The 21,711-nt window shown below is 45.1% G+C and overlaps 1 protein-coding gene across 1 annotated transcript in view; it reads right to left on the bottom strand.

Annotated features, from left to right (window-relative positions):
- The window catches only part of MYO5B (myosin VB), a 382,924-nt gene that overhangs the window by 69,101 nt on the left and 292,112 nt on the right, over positions 1 to 21,711 (bottom strand). Inside the window, exons 20-22 of the mRNA XM_038743484.1 lie at positions 12,928 to 13,084; positions 12,000 to 12,239; positions 1,936 to 2,175 (exon numbers count right to left, since the gene is read on the bottom strand). Coding sequence (XP_038599412.1) covers positions 1,936 to 2,175; positions 12,000 to 12,239; positions 12,928 to 13,084 — 637 coding nt within the window. The remainder of the gene's footprint in view (positions 1 to 1,935; positions 2,176 to 11,999; positions 12,240 to 12,927; positions 13,085 to 21,711) is intronic.

Raw genomic sequence — 21,711 nt, 5'->3', positions numbered from 1 at the left:
CATATGGACATCTTCTCTAGACTGTAAGCTCCTTGAGGGTAAAGAACATGCTTACCAACTCTGCTGTATTGTATTCTCCCAATCACTTAGTACAGAGATCTGCAACCAGGAAGCACTTGATAAACACTGTTGATTGATACTCACCAAATTAGCCCTCTTCCTCCCTTCAAAGCCCTACTGAGAGCTCACCTCCTCCAGGAGATCTTCCCAGATTGAGCCCCCGCCTTCTCCTCTCCTCCTCTCCTCCCCCTCTCCCCCACTCCCTTCCTCTGCCCTACCCCCCCCCCCCACAGCACTTGTGTATATTTGTATATATTAATCTATTTTATTAATGATGTGTATATAGCTATAATTCTATTTATTCTGATGGTATTGACACCTGTCTACTTGTATTGTTTTGTTGTCTGTCTCCCCATTCTAGACTTTGAGTCCATTTTTGGGTAGGGACCATCTCTATATGTTGCCAATTTGTTCTTCCCAAGCTCTTAGTAAAGTGCTCTGCACACAGTCAGTGCTCAATAAATACAACTGAATGAATGCCACTTCCCCTATCTGTAATTTATTTGAATAACTGTCTCTCAAACTAGGATGTAAGCTCCTTGAAGGCAAGGATCATTTCTACCACCTCTATTTAATTGCATTTTCCCAAGAGTTTAGTACAGTGCTCTGCACACAATAAGTACTTAATAAATACCTTGATTGAAGGGTCTGCCTGCAGCAATTGCTTCCAGAGGCCCCAGCTCCCAGGACTGATTTCTACTAAAACCCAACAAGATCGTCAACAGCAAAAGAGATCCCCCAAACTCCACAAAAGAAAAAAAAAAGTGGAGATGAATGCATTGATTTTAACTCATTTCTTTCAGGCCCCTCCTCATTTGTTTCAGGTTCTATTTTTCTATGGTATCTGTTAAGCACTTACTATGTGCCAGAAGCTGTTCTAAGTGTGTGTGTAGGCTGTGCGTGGAGGGTTTTTTGTTTTAAATGGTAGTTGTTAAGCACTTACTATTTGTCAAGCACTGCTCTAAGCAATAAGGCAGAATCAAGTTAATCAGGTCAAAAACAGTTCCTGTTCCACATGGGGCTCACAGTCTATATAGGAGGGAGAACAGATATTGAAGCCCATTTTGCAGTTGAGGTAATTGAGGCAAAGAGAAGTTAAATGACTTTCCCAAGATCATACAGCTGGCAAGTGCAGAGCTGGGATTACAACCCCGGTCCTCTGATTCTCAGGCCTGTGTTCTTTCCCCTAGACCACACTGCTTCTCACACTTCTGTTGGCAGTTGTTAACTCCATCCTGCTAACTTCAGGAATCCACAGAGGAAAAAAACAAACCTGGCTACAAATGCAATCCAAAGTGGCTCACAGCCCCATGGTTCTATAACAGGCGCACAACACGAGCCATGTTATTTATTCAGTGTACTTTCCCATAAACACATTGAGAGGGGAAAAGAGTAGAAAAACAGGAGGGAGGGATGAGGAATCAGAAACTGGGAGTCCTTTCCCCTCCTTCCATCTGATGAAACCAAGATCCCAAATAGTGTCTCTGGGGACCAGCCCGTGTTAAGACACCCCCTTTGCCCCCCACCCCAGCCAGTCCCGTAATCCCAACAGGAATTCAAGTGGTATCAGGGCACAGATGAGGGCATTGTTGCAACTCAGAGTGGGGCTAAGAGGGGGTGCGTCAGGTGGCAGAAAGAAGTGTTAGATTTCTTTTGGCCTTTGATTCTAAGCCCTCTCAAGTGCTTGGGAATTTAATAAGCAGGCATCAGACTGCTTGCTGTTAGGCTACAAGAACAGTGCTCCACTCCCAGTGGTGCTCAGTAAACACTATTGCCTGAACGATAGATGGGGACAAAGGATTCTGGGAGGATCCTGGATTTTCTGGTGGTACTGGAATGCTCTACTCCTTCTGGCTGCAGTGGCCAGGGGCCTACCTTTCTCAGTTCATCCTTCTCTTGGGCGTGGACATCCTCTAGGACCTTCTTCTCCGAGTGGGCTTTCCCGAGCTCCACCTTGAGGGTCTCGATCTCCTCTTGCAGACTGAGGCGCTGGCTGTCGTCCCCTCCCTGGCTCTGCTGGTAGCGGGCCAGCTCCTTCTTCAGCTTCTCCACCTCTACAGTGTGGGCGGAGGTCACGGTGGAAAGCTGCTCGTTCAGAGTCTTGAACTCTTTGTTCTAGAAGGAGAAACCATCGAGCCATTGGGGAGGTGAGAGAGAGAAAGAGAAAAGAGTTATACGGGCTGGATGGAGGTACAAAAGCTGCAAGAAGAATCAAAATTACTATTTGTGCTGATTTTTTTTCCCAGTCTTGCCAATGAAGCTTATGCACAAAATCTAGCAAAATACAAAGAGGGAAAAAAACCAATTCCAACAACTCCAATAGAGCCACAAGATCACTTAGCTCCTCAGGAAGAAGGGAGGAAAAGGCAGTTGTTTTCTAATGGAAGGCAGCAAAAACATGGGCAAGGAATCAATCAATTAATTGCATTTATTGAGCGCTTACTGTGTGCAGAGCACTGTATTAAGCGCTTGGGAAGTACAAGTTGGCAACATTTAGAGACAGTCCCTACCCAACAGTGGGCTCACAGTCTAAAAGGGGGAATGTGTCTGCTATACTGTACTTTCCCAAGTGCTTAATACAGTGCTCTGCATACAGTAAGCGCTCAATAAATATGATCGATTGTATAGCTCTGGTCACAGTTTCCAAGTGAACAGAGTTCTTCAGTGCCCTGGGGCCACCACCCTTTGCTTTTCACATTTCTCCACTCTTTCACGCCTGGCCCTTCTGCCCCCTTATATAATGGGCTGCAACTTAAGAACAGGCAGACAGACAAAGAGGCCCTTCAGGCTTCAAGCTCTACCTGGGGCAAGGTCTGGGTTTTCTTCCCCATTACCTGCCAGCCACCACCTGGCCCCAATCACCTCTCCCTCTTAATTGGCAGAGGCATGAAAAACAAGCCAGCCTGGGGCAAGAAAGCTGGAGGAGAGTTAACTGACAAAGCCTGGTACAAGCAGCATTGGACATACAATGGGAGCCTGACGTGGAGGAGACATTCACGGCCAAAGGAAAGTTAGGGCTTTCCATCACCACAAAAGCCTGCAAGTTACAGCCTGATACTCTAAACTTGTTGTGGGCAGGGAACATGTCTACCAATTCTGTTCTACTGCACTCTCAAGTGCTTAATACAGTGCTCTGCACATAGAAAGTGCTTACTAAATACCACTGATTGATTGATATTCCCCACCCCTATCCAGCGGTCACTCCTGCTCCTAAGGCCAGTTTTAATCCTAACTGGTTCTGCTTGAAAGTGAATTGACCCTCCCTCAACCCCGGCCATTTGGTGCGTGGGCTTGGATGACGGCCTGTGGGCACTCTTCTGGGGGGAGAGGACATGCCCAAGTGGATGGTAGGGATCCAGCTCTCAGCATCCATCCACACACTGGTTCTCTTTGTGGCAAAAACCCATAAAGAAGGGTGGGATGGGGTGGGGGTGAAAACAAATGGAGCTCTGGTTCAGCGCACGTTTTTCCAGCCAGGCAGAAGCTCAACCTGGGACTGGAATTCGGAAAGAAGAAAACAAAAGGAAATGGTCAAGAGAAGCAGTGTGGCCTACTGGAAGGAGCGTGGGCCCGAGAGTCAGAGGACCTAGGTCCAGTTCATTCATTCATTCATTCAATTGCATTTATTGAGTGCTTACTGTGTGCAGAGCACTATACCAAGCCCTTGGAAAGTACAATTTGGCAGCAGAGACAATCCCTACCAAACAACGGCCTAATCCCAGCTATGCCACTTGTCTGTGTGTGACCTTAGGCAAGTCACTTAACTTCCCTGTGCCTCAGTTTCTTCATCTGTAAAATGGGGATTCAATACCCCTTCTTCCTAGTTACACCGTGAGCCCCACGTGGGACTTAATTATCTTGTATCTACCCCAGTCCTTAGTACAGTGCTTGGCATATAGTAAGCACTTAGTACCACAATTATTATTATCATTATTATTAATAAGGCAAGTCTTGAAGGAAGACTGCCTAGGGTCAGTGACTTTGCTTGCAGTATCCTATAGGCTAGAGGACAGGATAAACACTTGATGACGTTTAGCACGAGGTGGGGGAAATTGCCGGGCACTGGGGCCAAACTTTTCAACTCCTAACTCCTAGCTGATAAACCTTTGCACTACCCCTCCAGAAAAACATTTTCCTGACTCTTTTCTCTTGGAAGGACTTTCTCAGCATCAGATAAAGACAAGTGAGTAAGACTGTAATGAATCTGTCAGCAGAAAGCCTGGTCTAACTAAAGCATAATCTCTTGAATGACAGTAAATCTACGAGCTGAGGATTAATCTGGGAGGCTTTCCCCTTTGCTTGCGTGCTTAATGCAGCCTGAGCCCAAGGCATCAGAATCTATAGGCCTGCAGCCCCGTGGGGTCTTAAAGAACTCGGGTACACACGGCACTGGGCTTGCTGGTTGTTTGAGCAGCTGACGAGTGGTGGAGCCGGGATTAGAACTCATGTCCTTCTGACTCCCAAGCCTGCGCTCCCCCTACTAGGCCGTGTTGCTTCTGTGGGACCTAGGGCAAATTACCTAAGCCTCCTTCTAGACTGTGAGCCTGTTGCTGGGTAGGGATTGTCTCTCTGTTGCCCAATTGTACTTTCCAAGCTCAGGACAGTGCTCTGCACACAAGTGCTCAATAAATACGATTGAATGAATGAATGAATGAATAAGTTCTCTAAGCTACTGTGGGCAGGGAATGCATGTTATATCTTTGTGTTATGCTCTCCCGAGCGCTTAGTACAGTGCCTTGCACACAGTAAACTCATTCAAATGAGTTCAAATGAATGAGTAAACTCATTCAAATACAACTGATTGACTGATTGATTAGCCCTTGGAGCCAAGCTCCCCTTCCTCGACCAGAATATGGATTCAGTCAATCAATGGTATTTACTGAGTGTTTACTGTGTGCAGAGCACTGTACCAAGTATTTAAGAACTGAGTGTCTGCTGTGGGCTGGGTTTCAGGTTTCTGCAAGGATTTCACTCTGTCACATAAAGACAAAGACACATAAAGACACATAAAGACCAAGGCCCCAACTTCTGTCTCCAATAAGGTGCCACTAGAATCCTCCTCGAAGCCTGCTTGCTGTCTCTTTAACATCCTTCATCATCATCATCAATCGTATTTATTGAGCGCTTACTATGTGCAGAGCACTGTACTAAGCGCTTGGGAAGTACAAACTGGCAACATATAGAGACAGTCCCTACCCAACAGTGGGCTCACAGTCTAAAAGGGGGAGACAGAGAACAAAACCAAACATACTAACAAAATAAAATAAATAGAATAGATATGTACAAGTAAAATAAATAAATAAATAGAGTAATAAATATGTACAAACATATATACATATATACAGTATAACAACATCCTTGGACCCAGACTGCATGGAGTGAAACGAGAATCCGTGCGCTCCTTCAGACTGTGGGCTCCTTCAGACCTGCCTTGCATTTCCTGACTAGAAAGACAAAAGCAGCGGCCTCCACTAATCTTAGAACCTGGAGAGGACAGTGGAGGTGATGGCAGAGGCTGCTGCTGCTAATGGAGCGGTCACTGTGCCTGCAGTTGACACGACTGGACTCTGAGCTGCTTCTGGTTTTTATTTTGTGTGTCCTTGTCATTTATGTTTAATATTTTATTTCATCTCTCCATAAGTGCCTGTCGCAAGTCCCCTCTCCCACCTTATAATTTTAGATTGTGACCCTCCCCGGCAAGGGACAGGGAGTGTGTCTACTTCCCACCCATGTGTGCTTTCACAGAATTTAGTAAAAATAATAATAATAATAATAATAATAATAATAATGATGATGGTATTTGTTAAGCACTTACTCTGTGCCAAACACTGTTCTAAGCCCTGAGAAACAAGGTTATTAGGTTGTCCCAGGTGGGGTTCACAGTCTTAAGAGAAACAGCAGTGTGCTTAGTGGAAAGAGCAAGGGTTTAGGAGTCAGAGGTTGTGGGTTCTAATCCTGACTTCGCCAATTGTCAGCTACATGACTTTGGGCAAGTCACTTAACTTCTCTGTCCCTCAATTCCCTCATCTGTAAAATGGGGATTAAGACTGTGAGCCCTACGTGGGACAACCTGATTACCCTGTATCTACCTCAGTGCTTAGAATAGTGCTTGTCACATAGTAAGCACTTAACAAATACCATTATTATTATTATTTTTGATCCCCATTTTACAGATGAGGTAACTGAGGCACAAAGAAGTTAAGTGACTTGCCCAAAGTCACACAGCTGACAAGTGGCGGAGCCGGGATTAGAACCCACAACCTCTGACTCCCAAGCCCAAGCTCTTTCCACTAAGCAATGCTGCTTCTCTAACACAGTGCTCCACACACGGTAACCCCTTAATCTCTACTATTACTACTACCACTACTACTCAAACAATGGTGGCTCTGCTCGGCTGGTTAGTAATGTGTTCCTAATACGTTAAAAGATTTATTTCCTCTACTAAGAGTCCTTTAGCTCCTCAAGTCGATCCTATTTGCAAATGGAGAGTCCTGAGAAGGAGAGGTTGCCCTTTGTCTGTGGGCAGGTGGTGGGTCCTTTGTGAGACAGGGCTTGGGTGCCTTTGCACTCATCCCAGTGAGGGAAACAGCATAGCTTAATGGAAAGAGCCCGGGCTTGGGAGTCAAGAGGACATGGGTTCTAATCCCGCCTCCACCACTTGCCTGCTTGTGTGACCTTGGGCAAGTCACTTAACTTCTCTGTGCCTCAGTTACCTCATCTGTAAAATGGGGATTAAAATTGTGAGCCCCACATGGGACAACCTGATTACCCTGTATCTACCCCAGCGCTTAGAACAGTGCTTGGCACATAGGAAGCGCTTAACAAATACCAAACAAAAACAAACAAAACATACCCAGTACTCGGCATAAAGCAAGTTCTCCACAACAAATACCAAACAAAAACGAACAAAACATACCCAGTGCTCGGCATAAAGCAAGTTCTCCACAAGAACTATCACTGCTCCCACTTCTACCTCGGGAGGGACTGATGAGAACTTGGGGGGGCAAGGGTCGGGGCTAAAGACCTCTAGTCTAGGAATGGCAGATAACTGAAGGCATTCACGAGGCGGGGCCTACATTAGCTCTAGAATGGCAGTTAACTGTGGTGTTCAATACACAGGACCTACATTATCCTAGAAGGGCAGCTAATTGATGGTGCTCAAGAGCTGCTGTTTGCACTCCCCTGGCTCTGGCTCCCTAGATGTGGGACTTGCCCACATCACTTTCCCAGGTCACAGCTTAGAGCACCACAGGTATCACGGGGGTGACAGGGATGGTCTTTCCCAGAGTGGTCTGAGCTGGACCCTCAGCCTCGCTCAGCCCTAGCTCTCACTGAATCCCACTCAGGGCTGAAAGAAACTCCAAATGGTGGCTGACCTATTAGCCCTTTGAAGCCCAGCCCCTCCCAGTACTCACCTCCCATCTGAAATCCCTGCCCCTTTTCCACTACTGCACTAAAAGCAAGTGCAAGTGGTGGTTTGTCCCCGGAAAAGAGGCAGGACTGGAGGGAGGGCTATGGAAGACCCCAGGACAATAACCGGATCTTCGAAGCAGCAAAACCTTCGCAGGATCCCAAAGACGCAGGGGCCGTGCTATACTCTGACCCACTTGCTGGGCTTGACTTAGGCCTCCTTTGGCTCATCCCCTTATACTTCTCTTTTGGTCACCATCACCCTAACCACTGCACCTCCCAAGTGTGTTATGCACTCAACTTTCCTCTAGATTCTGGAGAAAAGAGGAAATCACTTCACCTTTCAAAGGCTAACTTTAGCTGCAAAAAAACACATCTTCTCCAGGAAACATCCCCGACTAAGCCCTCATCCACCAATCATTCATTCATTCACTCAATCGTATTTATTGAGCGCTTACTGTGTGCAGAGCACTGTACTAAGCGCTTGGGAAGTACAAGTTGGCAACGTATAGAGACGGTCCCTACCCAACAGGGGGCTCATAGTGTAGAAGTCCTATTTCTCTCCCTCCTGTGTCACCTATGCACCATCCCCTATCCTCATCCCACGTTTTGCATCTACAGCATTCATGTACTGATAGTTAGTTGCTTCCCTACCTATAATTTATTTTAGTGTCTGTCTCCCCTGCAAGATTTTAATCTCTTTGAGAGCTGCACTTGAGTATGCTCTATTGAACTTTCCCAAGCGACAGTAAGCGCTCACTAAATACCATTTATTGATGATTCAAGTGAGATGGAGTCTCTCCCCAATGCCTTCACCCCTGAATTGTTAACGCACCCTCTTTGAAGGAGAAAGGCCACTATCACCAATGTTTGTTGACTGCAAGGGCATCTGCATGCCAATGAGAAGCCAATGCCAGAGAAGCAACATGGCTCTATCAGAGCACAGGCCTGGGAGACAGAAGGACCTGGGTTCTAATCCCAGCTCCACCACTTGTTTTGTTGTGTAAGCTTGTGCAAGTCACTTCACTTCTCTGGACCTCAGTTTTCTCATCTGTAAAATGGGGATTAAGACTGTGAGCATCATCCGGGACCTGGACGGTGTCCAGTTTGGCACATAGTAAGCGCTTAACAAATACCACAAAAAATATAAAAGGTCAGCCAGCTCTGTGGGATCCACACGCTGTTGGCACGAGCTTCTCCTTGAAACTGTGGCTCACCCTTAGCCCTGGATCCTTACAAGGCACATTGGTCTTAATGGAGAAATTAGCTGGGTGAGGTTTTTAAAATATCACATACAGTTTGGGAAAACAGGTGTTTAAATTCAGAAATTTGCTCCTACCCTCACTCTTCTTCCATGAGTTCCCAAAATATGCTGCAGCACTTACAGATGTTCTGGAGCAGGAAGTTTCAGCAGAATGCTCTTTTAAAAATAAGCCATGCCATAAATAGGCCTTTCAATTCTGCCTATCTTAGATTTTCAACCACATGGATCACAGAGTGCTTGATTTATTTTTAACCTCCAGAATCAATTTAAAAGCCAGAGTGTCAAGCCACGGAAATGAGGAGATTAAAGGTTGGAACTTCAGGGTTCCTTCCCAGTAACTCCTGAGAAAACAGGGGTTTCAGCAGCCGATGAGCCGCATATTTTCTGTTTTGGTGCTTTGAGGGTTAATCAGTGAAATCTGTGCCATTTAAAAGCTGGACTGAGCATCTTGAGGCAGCTGCAAAAGCCTGAACAATTTACCAACCACAAGTGGCTGTATGTGTGTATCCACTTAATAAGATTCTATGGTCACGGAAACAGTCATTTCTTTGCTTATATCCACCCCAGCGCTTAGTATAGTGCCTTAAGAGCTTAATAAATACCACAATTATTATTCTTCTTTATCCTGTACCTTCCAAGTGCTTAGTGCAATGAAGCACATTGGGTGCTCAGTACTTACAACTGTGGTAGAGAGAGACATATGCTAATGGTTATTAGCACCAAGGGAGGGGGTCAATTTGGATTGCAATTCTGGCTCAACCAGTGATAGGCTGAGTAACTCTGGGGAAGTCATTTAATGTGCAAGTTTCCCTTCCTATGCCATTTTTTTCTAATGTCTAGAAGGTACTGGTCTTGGAATAATGATAATAATAATTCATTCAATTGTATTTATTGAGCACTTACTGTGTGCAGAACATTGTACTAAGCATGTCAATAATAGTTTTGCTAAATGCCTACCATGTGCCAAGCACAGTACCAAGTGCTAGGGTGGATACAGATAATCTGGTGGGACACAGCTCCTTTCCCATAAGTGTCTCACAGTCTAAGTAGGTGGGAGGACGGGTACTGAATCTCCATTTTATAGATGAAGAAATTGAGGCACAGAGGAGTTAAGTGACTTGCCAAAGGTCATACAGCAGACAAGTGGTGCAGCCTAGATCAGAACCTGGGCTCCTGGGAATCCTCTTGATTCCCAGGCCTGTTCTCTTTCCACCAGAACACATTGCTTATGTGCTCCTGGATCCTCTGGGAGTCAGAGGATCTGGGTTTTAATCCTGGCTCTGCAACTTATTTGCTGTGCGACCTTCAGCAAATCAATTAACTTCTCTGTGCCAGAGTTCCCTCATCTGAAAAATGGGGATTCAGTACCTGTTCTCCCTCCTTAGACTGTGAGCCCCACGTGAGACCTGATTATCTTCTATCTACCCCATGCTTAGTTCAGAGTTTGGCACATAGTAAGCACTTAATACCACAATTATTGGTATTATTATATCCACTAATATTTTTACTGGGCAAGTTCAGTACTGCACATACACTGGGGTCTGCTAGCTGAGAAGAAAGCAACAAGCAGTGTGGCTTAGTGGGTAGAGCATGGGCCTGGGAATCAAAAGGACCTAGGTTCTAATCCTGGCTCTGCCACATGTCTTCTGTGTGTCCTTGGGCAAGTTACTTCACTTCTTTGGGCCTCAGTTACCTCATCTGTAAAATGGGGATTAAGAGTGTGAGCCTTATGTGGGACAGGGACTGTGTCCAACCTGATTAACTTGCATCTACCCCAGCGCTTAGAGCAGTGCTTGGCAGATAGTAAGTGCTTAACAAGAAACATAATTATCCTGACTGAAGACTAAGAAAATGAATCATATGATGGATCTAGCAGTCAATGGAAGTGGTTATATCTATGCCCAAATTCAATGGATAAGTGCAAAATTAGCATCCCTCCTCTAGAAATATTTCATTCACTCATTCATTCAATTGTATTTATTGAGTGCTTACTGTGTGTAGAGCACTGTACTAAGCGCTTGGGAAGTACAATTTGGCAACATATAGAGACGGTCCCTACCCAACAGTGGGCTCACAGTCTAGAAGGGGGAGACAGAGAACAAAACAAAACATATTAACAGAATAAAATAGAATAAATATGTACAAGTAAAATAAATAAATAAATAAATAGAGTAATATGAGAAATAGAGAAAAGAGAAATAGAGAAATATGCCTGAACCACTTAATTTCCCCAATACCCTGACCTGGGGAACCATGCATGCTTGGGGTCACTGTAGAGGTGAGTAAGCTGAGGCTGAATCAGGTTAATAATAATAATGGTATTTGTTATGTGCCAAGCACTGTTCTAAGTGCTGGTGGGGGGAATACAAGGTAATCAGGTTGTCCCATGTGGGGCTCACAGTCAATCCCCATTTTACAGATGAGGTAACTGAGGCACAGTGAAGTTAAGTGACTTCCCAAAGTCACACAGCTGAAAAGTAGCAGATCCGGAATTAGAACCCATGACCTCGGACTCCCAAGCCCGTGCTCTTTCCACGGTTAAGGTTAAATAAAAGCAGTGCTCAGGGCAGAGTTCAGGTCTAAACTCTGGAGTTCCCATCCTGGATTTCCTGCTCTGATCCCTGGGATGTACTGCCTCTCTGTGTTTTGTGTAATGCGATTGCTTTATTCCTTCTACCTGGAAGGGTTCCCAGGTCAATAGCTCCTTCAGGACTAGGTAGGGACTGTCTCTATATGTTGCCAACTTGTACTTCCCAAGCGCTTAGTACAGTGCTCTGCACACAGTAAGTGCTCAATAAATACGATTGATTGATTGATTGACTAGCACAACTTCTACAGCAAAGTGACATCCATTTGTCTCTCCCCTTCCCACATGTCACCTTTAACTAAGGCCCATTTCCCTCTTCTTCTCACTCATGACCTCTTCCAGGTGTCAAAAGCCACAAGAAGCAGTGTGGCTTAGTGGAAAGAGCATGGACAGGCCTGGGAGTCAGAGGACCTGGGTTCTAATCCTGGCTCCTCTAATTGCTTGCTAGGTGACCCTGGCCAAGTCACTAACTTTTCTGTGCCTGTTACCTCATCTGTAAAATGAGGATTAAATCCTTCTCCCTTCAATTTAGATTATGAGCCCCGTGTGGGACAGGGACTGCGTTCAAACTGATAAACGTGTATCTATCACAGCATTGAGACCGGTGCTCGGCGCATAGTGTGTGCTTCTCAAGCACAATTAAAAAAAAAACCCAAAAAGTCTTAGTGCAGGACTCACCTGGTCATCAATCTTCCTTTGCAGCTGGACAACCTTGTTCTCCATCCCAACATTGAGCCGCTTCAGGTGCTGGGCGGACCGGGCCTCTATCTTGAGGGCCTTCAGCTCCCGCCTGGCCTTCAGCCGCCTGAAAGAGCACTGGATCACAATAGCCGCATTCCTTAACTGACGGAACCTCTTCCGGGCCATCCAGCCCCGGCAGTATTTCTGAACGATGGTGGCCTTGTGCTCCAACAGGACCTGGCAAGAGAAGAGGGAACAATTAATCAGGGAACCAACAATCAATGGTATTTATTGAGCACTTACTGTGCACAGAGCACTGTCCTAAGTGCTTGGGAGAATACAATACAACAGAGTTGGTAGACATGTTCTTTGCCTATAAAGAGCTTACGGGCTAGGGGGAGAGGCAGACATTAATATAAATAAATAATTTATCATGCCGAGGGAGATCTAATTCAGCCTTTTGCGGGAGGAAGAGAGGCCTCTGTTCACTCAGTTTGGTTTCCGCTTTTGGACACTTTTCAGCATGCTAGCCAATCTGCCAGAGATGTTGTTAATGTATTTGCTATGTGCTTCCACCTATGTGCCAGCCACTGTTCTAAGCACCGGGTGTGTTCGCTGAGCTACCCTAGCCTGCTGAACTCACACTGCACCTAACGCAGCTTTCCCTGCATCTACTTTCCCTCCCAAATCACTTTGGATCATTTAGGTGATTAACTATCGCAAATCCCATCTCACCCACCCATCCGAACCTCTTACTGTGATTCACCTGAGACCACTTTCCCCTCTACTCATCTCCTTTGCCTGTCCAACTCTCTTTCTTTCCAATTTCCCATCTGGTCAGGTATTTCCCAGTCCAAGTCCCTTTGGCTCAGGGGCCACTGGGTGCCACTGGCTAGCACGGCTGGGGTGGAGGTCCGTCCGGTACCTGGCGATACGCTCTCCGCACGAACATGCCACGGGTGAAGGCCTGGATGACGATGGCAGCGTTGCGGATCCTCTGGTAGGCCTGGTAAATCCTCTGCATCCGGTAATACTTCTGCAGGACGGTGGCAGCCCTGGTTTTCCGCAGGTGCTCGGCCAGCCTGAGGAGAGGAGAGCACAGATGAGTCAGGAAGAGCCTTCCACCCGCTTCCCCAGCAGAGACCGGCTTCCCTCCCAGTGACCCATCCCTATCTTTCAAATCATCCAGAGTCCCCAGCCTGACCACTCCTCAGTCCCACACAGAGATCGCGGGCATGGATCGACTCTCTTCAGAACCATGTGAGCTGGCAGAGCCCAAGTCTTGCCAGCCTTCAGGGTCCTGGCATAGGTGCCAACTTTCCATGGTGTGTGTGTGTGTGTGTGTGTGTGGGATGAGTAAGGGGAGGTGAGTAGGGGTGAGATGGGACTGGCTAAAAACAGGCCAGAAAGCCACTGTTTTAAGTCTCTATGGTCCTGATTGGAAACTCTCGGTTCATTAATTTGATCGTATTTATTGAGTGCTTACTGTGTGCGGAGCACTGTACTAAGCACTTGGAAAGTACAATACAGCAATAAAGAGAGACAATCCTTGACCACTACGGGCTTACAGTCTAGAGCGGGATCTTTTTGGAGACTTGAGATAGGCAAGGCTGGAAATCCAGTTCACAAAGGAGAAGAAGAGTGGCCTGGTGGAAAGAGCACAGCCCTGGTTGTCAAAGGACTTGGGTTTTAAGCCCAGCTCTGCCAATTGCCTGCTTTGTGATCCTGGGCAAGTCCCTTAGCTTCCCTTGCCTCAGTTTCCTCAAATGTAAAATGAGGACTTAATACTGTTCTCCCTCCTACTTAGACTGTGAACCCTATTTGAGGCAGGGACTGGGTTAACTTGCATCTAACCTGGTGCTCAGAACAGTGTTTGACACATAGTAAGCACATTACAAGTAGCATAAACCCGCCCAAACACCACAGGGGTGATTGTCATCTTTAGCCCCTTGGAGAAGGCATCCATGGGCCCTATTAAATGGGTATTTTACTGCTGAAATACGCTGGCCATCACTGCTTCGCTTATGCATTTTGATTAAATGCTTTTGTTTTGTTCTTGCTCAGTGATTCTACTTCTATTTCCACAGGAGGCCCTTCGTAGTTACTACAGATGGCAATAATGGAAAGGGATAGATTTTACGAAGTAAAGATATCATGACCATTCAGTGCTGGGTGGAAAGAGTAATGGATACCTAGGTGTTGAACGAGAGGAGGGGCAGAATTATGATCTGATCCAGGACCTTAGGCATAAAATTCCTTCTTACACTGGGCTTTGGGTTTTGTTCTGGCCTGACAGTAAAAACACTTCTTCATTCCCCACTGAGGTCTCTAATGAGCTCAGTTAAATGACTCCATTTTAATGCTGGGGAAAACACTGAGATCCTGGAAGAAAGATGTAAGAAGACACTTCCCATCAAACACCTCCAAGCCTCTTTGGTCTTCAGCTTGTTTTCACAAATGGGTTTGCATTGTCAGTTTTCAGAAAAAAAAATCAAGGTACTTGTAAAGTGCTCATTATGTGCCAACCACTTTTCTAAGCACTGAGGTAGATACAAGTTAATCACATTGGATGCAGTCCCTGTCCCACATGGGGCTCACAGTATGAACAGGAATGGATCCCCATTTTACAGATGAGAAAACTGAGGCCCAGAGAAGTTAAGCGACTTGTCCAAGGTCACGTAGCAGATAAATGGCAGAGCCGGGATAAAAACCTAATTCCTCTGACTCCCAAACCTGTGCTCTTCCCACTAGGCCAAGGGCTTAAAATGTTTATTCATGGTATAAAGGTGGAGAGAGTCAGTGTTAGGAAATTCAGGCAAAGTCCTATAGGACTATTTCTCATTGAACTAATTATTGCTAATAGACAGTGGCAAAATGAAGATCTTGCATTATTACAATCCTTTTTTTGTGGTATTTGTTAAGCACTTACTTTGTGCCAGGCACTGTAATAAGCACTGGAATAGATAAAAGATCATCATATTGGACACAGTCCATGTTCCACATGGGGCTCACGGCTTTCATCCCCATTTTACAGATGAGGTAACTGAGGCGCATTAGTTAAATGATTTCCCCAAAGTCACACAGCAGACAAGAGGTGGAGTCAGGATTTGAACCCAGGTCCTCTGACTCTCAAGCCTTTGCTCTATCCACTAGGCAACACTTCTAATCCTCCCTTCGGAGCTCCAAGCTCTTAAACTTGTGAAGTAGGAAAATGAATGAAGTCATCGATTAATTTTTCATCGAAGATGCCTGAATTCTGAGAAAATATTACTGTCTAATAGTCATTATACATATACCTTCTTCCAAGACAAAAAGAGAGGGAGGGAGAGGGAAAAAAAAATCAAGAGAGTACAACAAAGTCTACTGCCCATCAGTTTTTATAATTGCTTTTCACTCCCCCCGGACGTCATTTTATTTCAGCTGTTTCATCTTCCAACTCTTAGAGTGGATGAATATCAAGTGATTTAATCGAGTGATTCCACGGACCTCAAAGGCCCAGCCTCTGAGTATAGGCTTTGGTCGGGGTGAACAGAGTACATCAAAACAAGGAGCAGACACTTGAGCTGATGCCCTCAGAATGTGTGCTAATTTGGGAACTCTCCAGAGCTGAGGCCTGAGATGCAATCAGCTGTTGGATTAACCACCACCTGGGCCCTGATGCAGCATGGAGATGGGAAGGACAGAAAGAGGAAGAATGGTGTAGGGGGGTGAAACCAAGATCAGAGGACTGACACTGCCCAGAGAATTAAAAAAAAAAATTCACAGCTTCATTTCCCAGCTGGCTCATCTGACTGGCATCTGGACTGACCGTGGACAACTTGTTCTCAAGCCTGTGTCAAATGGGTTGCATTAGAAGTTCAACTATTAAATTAAAACTAAATTTAGCAATCTGGGCAAGTTTCTCCTTCCTCCCTACTCAACTCTCATCCACAACAGCTGGAGTCATTATTTGAGTCCTTCCACTAGGCAGGGGACTGAGGTTCTGCTGTTACAAAGACAGAAAAAAGACAAGGTTCCCTGACCTTAAAGAAGTTAATCAGGGAGCCAAGACAGACAGAAATATCCGGATAGTCTGTTAGGGATAAAGTGCAACTGCCAGAGGCATAAACCAGCAACTATACACAATGTACAAAGATATTTACACATACATAAGATGTTCCAAGAAACATATGTGTGCTGGGGTAATGGTGGGACCAGGTCCAGAAGGATGAGGTAAGCAGTTATACTACATCAAGACTTCAGGGAGGGTGTAAATTTTCTCACAGAGATTTGAAACAGGGAAGGAAGTGAGGTGGGGGTTGGGGATATTAAGAGAGACGGAGGATGTGACTTGTTATGAAGGAGGAAAGGAAGCCATTCCAGGAAGCAGCATGGCCTAATAGAGCCCAGCCCTGTAAATCACAAGGACCTGGGTTTTAACCCTGGCTCCACCACTTGTCTGCGGTGGGACCTTGGGCAAATCACTTCACTTCTCGGTGCCTCTGTTACCTCATCTGTAAAATGGGGATTAAGATGTCTGCTGTGTGAGCTTGGGCAAATCACTTCACTTCTCTGTGCCTCAGTTACCTCATCTGTAAAATGGGGATTAAGATGTCTGTTGTGTGAGCTTGGGCAAATCACTTCACTTCTCTGTGCCTCAGTTACCTCATCTGTAAAATGGGGATTAAGACTGTGAGACCCATTTGGGAAATGGACTATGTCCAACCTGATCAACTCATATCTACCCCTGGCACAGACTAAGAACTTAAATACCACTGGAAAAAAAAAGGAACAGGGAATAATAACTATGTTGGTATTTCTTAAGCGCTTACTATATGCCAAGCACTGTTCTAGGCACTGGGGTAGATACAAGGTAATCAGGTTGTCCCATGCAGGGTTCACAGTCAATTCCCATTTTACAGATGAAGTAACAGGCACAGAGAAGTGAAGTGACTTGCCCAAGGTCACACAGCTGACAAGTAGCAGAGCTGGGATTAGAAGTTACAACCTCTGACTCCCAAACCCTTGCTCTTTCCACTAAGACACGCTGCTCCTAATGGGACATGTCATGGCTTGGAAGCAAGCAGGATTGGGGGACTACAGTGAGCAGATTTCCTCTGGTGGAGCAGGAGAAGAGGTCAGAATGGGGTTGGTGGGTTGTAAAGGGGGGGCAGCTGAAGAGACTGGAAGCCCACCCTCTTCAGATATGTTCCCTTTCACCCCCGTCCCTCCATATCTCTAGAATACTGGACAGTCACTCCTCTCTGCACACAACTGTGCCAACAACAGCCTGCTTTGTCTTTACTTCTACTTTTTCCCACTCCAATACAGTGCTCTGCACACAGTAAATGTTCAATAAATATGACTGAATGAATGAACGAATGATACGGCTCAGCAAATTAGAGACAAGGCTGCTCAGACAAAAGGCAAGATACTGTCAAAACACAACTGAACAATAAAATCACCACGATTTTGCATAACTCCTTCAATCCTATCTTTCAAGGAGGGCAAAATATTTCTCATGGACTCTCACTCTCCCTCCCTACATCCTTATCGGGAAAGTAGGCAGTCGATGCTCTCCCCATTTTACCATGTGGGGAAAGAAGCCGAGAGAAGTTGAATGACTTGGAGAAGATGATATAGCTGGGGACGGAGGAGGTGTCTTGAATCCCAGTCTTTGCAGTCTAACAACTCCGTAGCTCCAAGACTGTGAAATTCTGCCAAAAGGGGCCCTTACAGTCCCTGTCTGTTCTTTTTAGAATAAGGTCAAAATTTAATTCATGCTTTTTCAATCAATCAATGAATGCTATTAAGCGCTTACTGCGTGCAGAGCGCTGAACTAAACACTTGGGAGAGTACACTGCAACACTACTGGCAGACATGCTCCCTGCCCAAAATGAGGCATCATGGCCTAATAATAGAGCATGGCCTTGGGAGTCGGAAGGAACTGGGTTCTAATCCCAGCTCCATCACATCTTTGCTGGTAGACCTTGGGCAAATGAATCAATCAACAAACATTTATTGAGTGTTTACTATGTTCAGAAAACTGCGCTGAGCGCTTGAGAGAGTACAACAGAATTAGCTGACACATTCCCTGCCCGTAACAAGTTTATGGTCTAGAGGGGGAAGTCACTTAACATCTCTGTGCCTCAGTTACCTCATTTGCAAAATAGGGACTAAGACTGTGAACCCCATATGGGACAGGGACTGTGCCCAACCTGATTAACTTGTATCTGCCCCAGTGCTTAGAACAGTGCCTGGAACATAGCGCTTAAGAAACAGCATAAAACTTTTTCAAAAGCATGAGCTTACAGTCTAAGCTAGACTCATACTCTCAGTCAGGCAACGAACAATCTTTGCTGAGCACCTGCAGTGTTCAAAGCACAATATTAAGCACTCAAGACAGTCCAAAAAGAGCTAAGACACAATCCTAGTTCATCAGAAACTTCCCATGCATTACAAAGCTCAATCCCACACTCCAGAACTGTATGCTGAGGGCATTCAATGTCCACCAAGTCTGGGCAATGTTCCCCTACTTCCCCATCACCCCAACTTGAAGTTTACTGGGGTATGCTGACATGCTCTACCCCTTTGGTGATGAGTTGAAACAGAACCAGATTTGCCATGGTCAGAGATGAATTAATGGGGACCGATCCTTCCTGAAGGCAGGAGGATGATGTTTAAAAGTGTCTTCTAGCCCTGGCAGATAGCAACCTACAGCTAAAAAAAAACCCTCACACTCTCCCAATTTGCCAAGTGAACTGGAGAGTTGGTGATAGCAGCATTGTTCTGGGGATAGTCTCCCAATCGCTTGAGTTAATGAACAAAAAAAAATAAATCAGCACATCATGCATGCTCAGATATAGAACTCAAGGTGTAATTGAAAAAAAAAAACTGAAAAGAAATCTTACATAGAAGATGTTTGCATTGAACTTAGAGTTCAAGAGAATGACTAATGCTTCCAGCATTTAAGTTAATCATGCAGAATTAATCAGGCTCTCACTACTTATGAATTAATATCTAATATATATTTTTGGTCTATTATTGCTATCTCTCTAAGGATATTCTTATTAACCAATATCCTGGAAATGAGTTTGTAATACTAGCTAAGAGATGTGAGGGAGGCAGGGTGGAGAGACGAGGGAGTAGAAGCTGCTCCACTCGTATCTAAGGTCATAGGGGGCAGAGATTGTGTCTATCAACTCTGCTTTACTCTCCCAAATACTCAGTACAGTGCTCAGTAAATACCACTGATTGATTCACCTAGGCATGTGTTTTGCTCTTCCATTGTTTTTGACATAAAAATGAAATTCAAGCCAGTGCATGGCCAATGACACCAAGAGGAAGGATTTAAAAAAAATTATCTAAACTCCACTGCTCTTGAGTTCTGTTTAATATAATTAAATTAGGAAGATGTCAGAGATAGACAATCTGAGGTATCTTTTTTCATGTCCATTCTGGTAAATTCAATGTGAAGGGTTGTGAATGTAAGAATACTGCGGTAGTCACCATGATGGATACAAACCTGATGGAAGACATCAGATCAAGAATCAGCATGCAGAAAGCTAGGGAAGGGGACAGGGGTATGGGGGCATCTTGAAGGCAGAGGGACTGTTGAGTGTGGAAGGAAGAAGGGGAAAAAGGTGAAACTTCCTGTCATAAAATACCCCCACTTCAACCCTGAGAATAGGATGGGAACCTGGGAAAATAATCCCGCTAGCTCAGAGACGGCCCTGTAGATTCAGATAGCCAGCCTCCAATACTGTGTCTCTCCTCAGCATTGAAAAGAAAGTATTGATGGAGAACTAGAAAATGATCTCCAAGGATAAGGAAGAATCTTGACCCAAAGTCTGGTCACTTACTATTTTCCTTTTCTTCTGGAGGCAAGTCCCCTAACATTTCTAGGCTCTAATTCCTCTAGACTGTAAGCTCACCCCTCTAGACTGTAAACTTCTGGGCAGAGAACGTACCTGCCAACTCTATTCTACTTTCCCAAGAACTTAATATGATTGATTGAATTTCCTCACCTGTAAATGAGGATAATACCTGCCTCATCCTACCTCACAGGGATGGTGTCAGGATGAAATGAGATACTTGATGTGAAAATACTTTGGAAATAATAAAAGCATTCTTTCAGTTTATACTAAATTCTTTCAGTTTATACTATGCTTTTATTATTTCCAAAGAATTTATGAATCCCACTATTAGCTGAAGAGGGTAAAGACTTAATTTGTATTCTGAGGTATGGATCAAATAGAAGGAAGAATTGCCCAAGGGTTTGGGTTTTTAAACTGAACTGAAAAGGGGGTAACAAAGAAAGTTGTGGATTCTTCTGTGGAGTTTTTAGAAACAGAAGAAACATGGCCTAGTGGGCAGAGCACAGGCCCGGGACTCAGACAGACTTGGGTTTTAATCCTGGCTCCACCACTTGTCTGCTGTGTGACCTTGCACAAGTCACTTCACTTCTCTGTTCCTCAGCTACTTCATTAGTAGAATGGGGATTAATAGTAATAATAATAATAATAATAATGGCATTTTATTAAGTGCTTACTATATGCAAAGCACTGTTCTAAGCACTGGGGAGCTTACAAGGTGATCAGGTTGTCCCACGGGGGGCTCACAGTCTTAATCCCCATTTTACAGATGAGTTAACTGAGGCCCAGAGAAGTTGATTTGTCCAAAGTCACACTGCTGACAATTGGTGGAGTCGCGATTTGAACCCATGACCTCTGACTCCAAAGCCCATGCTCTTTCAACTGAGCCACGCTGCTTCTCTGTGAGCCCTATGTGGGAAAGGGACTGTGTCCACCCCAATTAACTTGCATCTATCCCAGCACTTAGTATAGTGCCTGGTACAAAGTAAATGCTTAACAAATATCATTAGATGCCTGGTACAAAGTAAACGCTTAACAAATATCATTAGACACACAAAAACAAAACCAACAAAAAAACAGCAAATATACACTCCTGCCAGGGTTGGCTGATTCCTCCCTGGAGATAGTGGGGAGTTTAGCTGGCCATGATGCTGAGATCTCCATGTAGGACCCACTGTGTGCTGAAGAACTATGCAGGAATGACACTTACTAAGACCTCCAAACCTGGCTGGCTAGTGGACTCAAGGCACTCAATCACCTTGCTACTTTCCTACTCCCACCCAGCCGACACACTTCGATCTTCTAATGCTAACCTTCTCACTATACCTCGATCTCATCTATCTCCCCGTCAGACTTCATGCCCATGTCCTGCCTCTGGCCTGGAATGCCCTCCCTCTTCTTTTCTGACAGACTCCTCAAAGCCTTAAGGTGCATCTCCTTCAAGAAGCCTTCCCCAACTAAGTCCTCCTTTCTTCTTCTCCCACTGCCTTTTTTGTTGCCCTGACTTGCTCCCTTTATTCATTCTCCCTCCCAGCCCCACAGCACTATGTCCATATTTGTAATTTATTTATACTAATGTCTGTCTCCCCCTTTAGACTGTAAGCTCATTTAGGGTAGGAAATGTCTGTTTGTTGTTATATTGTACTCTCCCAAGCGCTTAGTACAGTACTTTGCACACAGTAAGTGCTCAAATATGACTGACTGATTGACTGCTTTGGAGAACCAGCAGGCAGCGGCTAACTGTCTCCCTGGATCCCCTCATCTTCAGTCTCCTTGTCCCATGAGACATTTAACTGAATCAGAGAGCAGGGCAGCTTTCCTCGAAGGGGAAAGAAGGGCGTCCTTCTCGACTGCTC

The sequence above is a fragment of the Tachyglossus aculeatus genome, chromosome 3, assembly GCF_015852505.1.
Source record: "Tachyglossus aculeatus isolate mTacAcu1 chromosome 3, mTacAcu1.pri, whole genome shotgun sequence".
NCBI classification, from domain to species: domain Eukaryota; kingdom Metazoa; phylum Chordata; class Mammalia; order Monotremata; family Tachyglossidae; genus Tachyglossus; species Tachyglossus aculeatus.
This window is presented reverse-complemented; position numbering and strand designations above follow the sequence as displayed.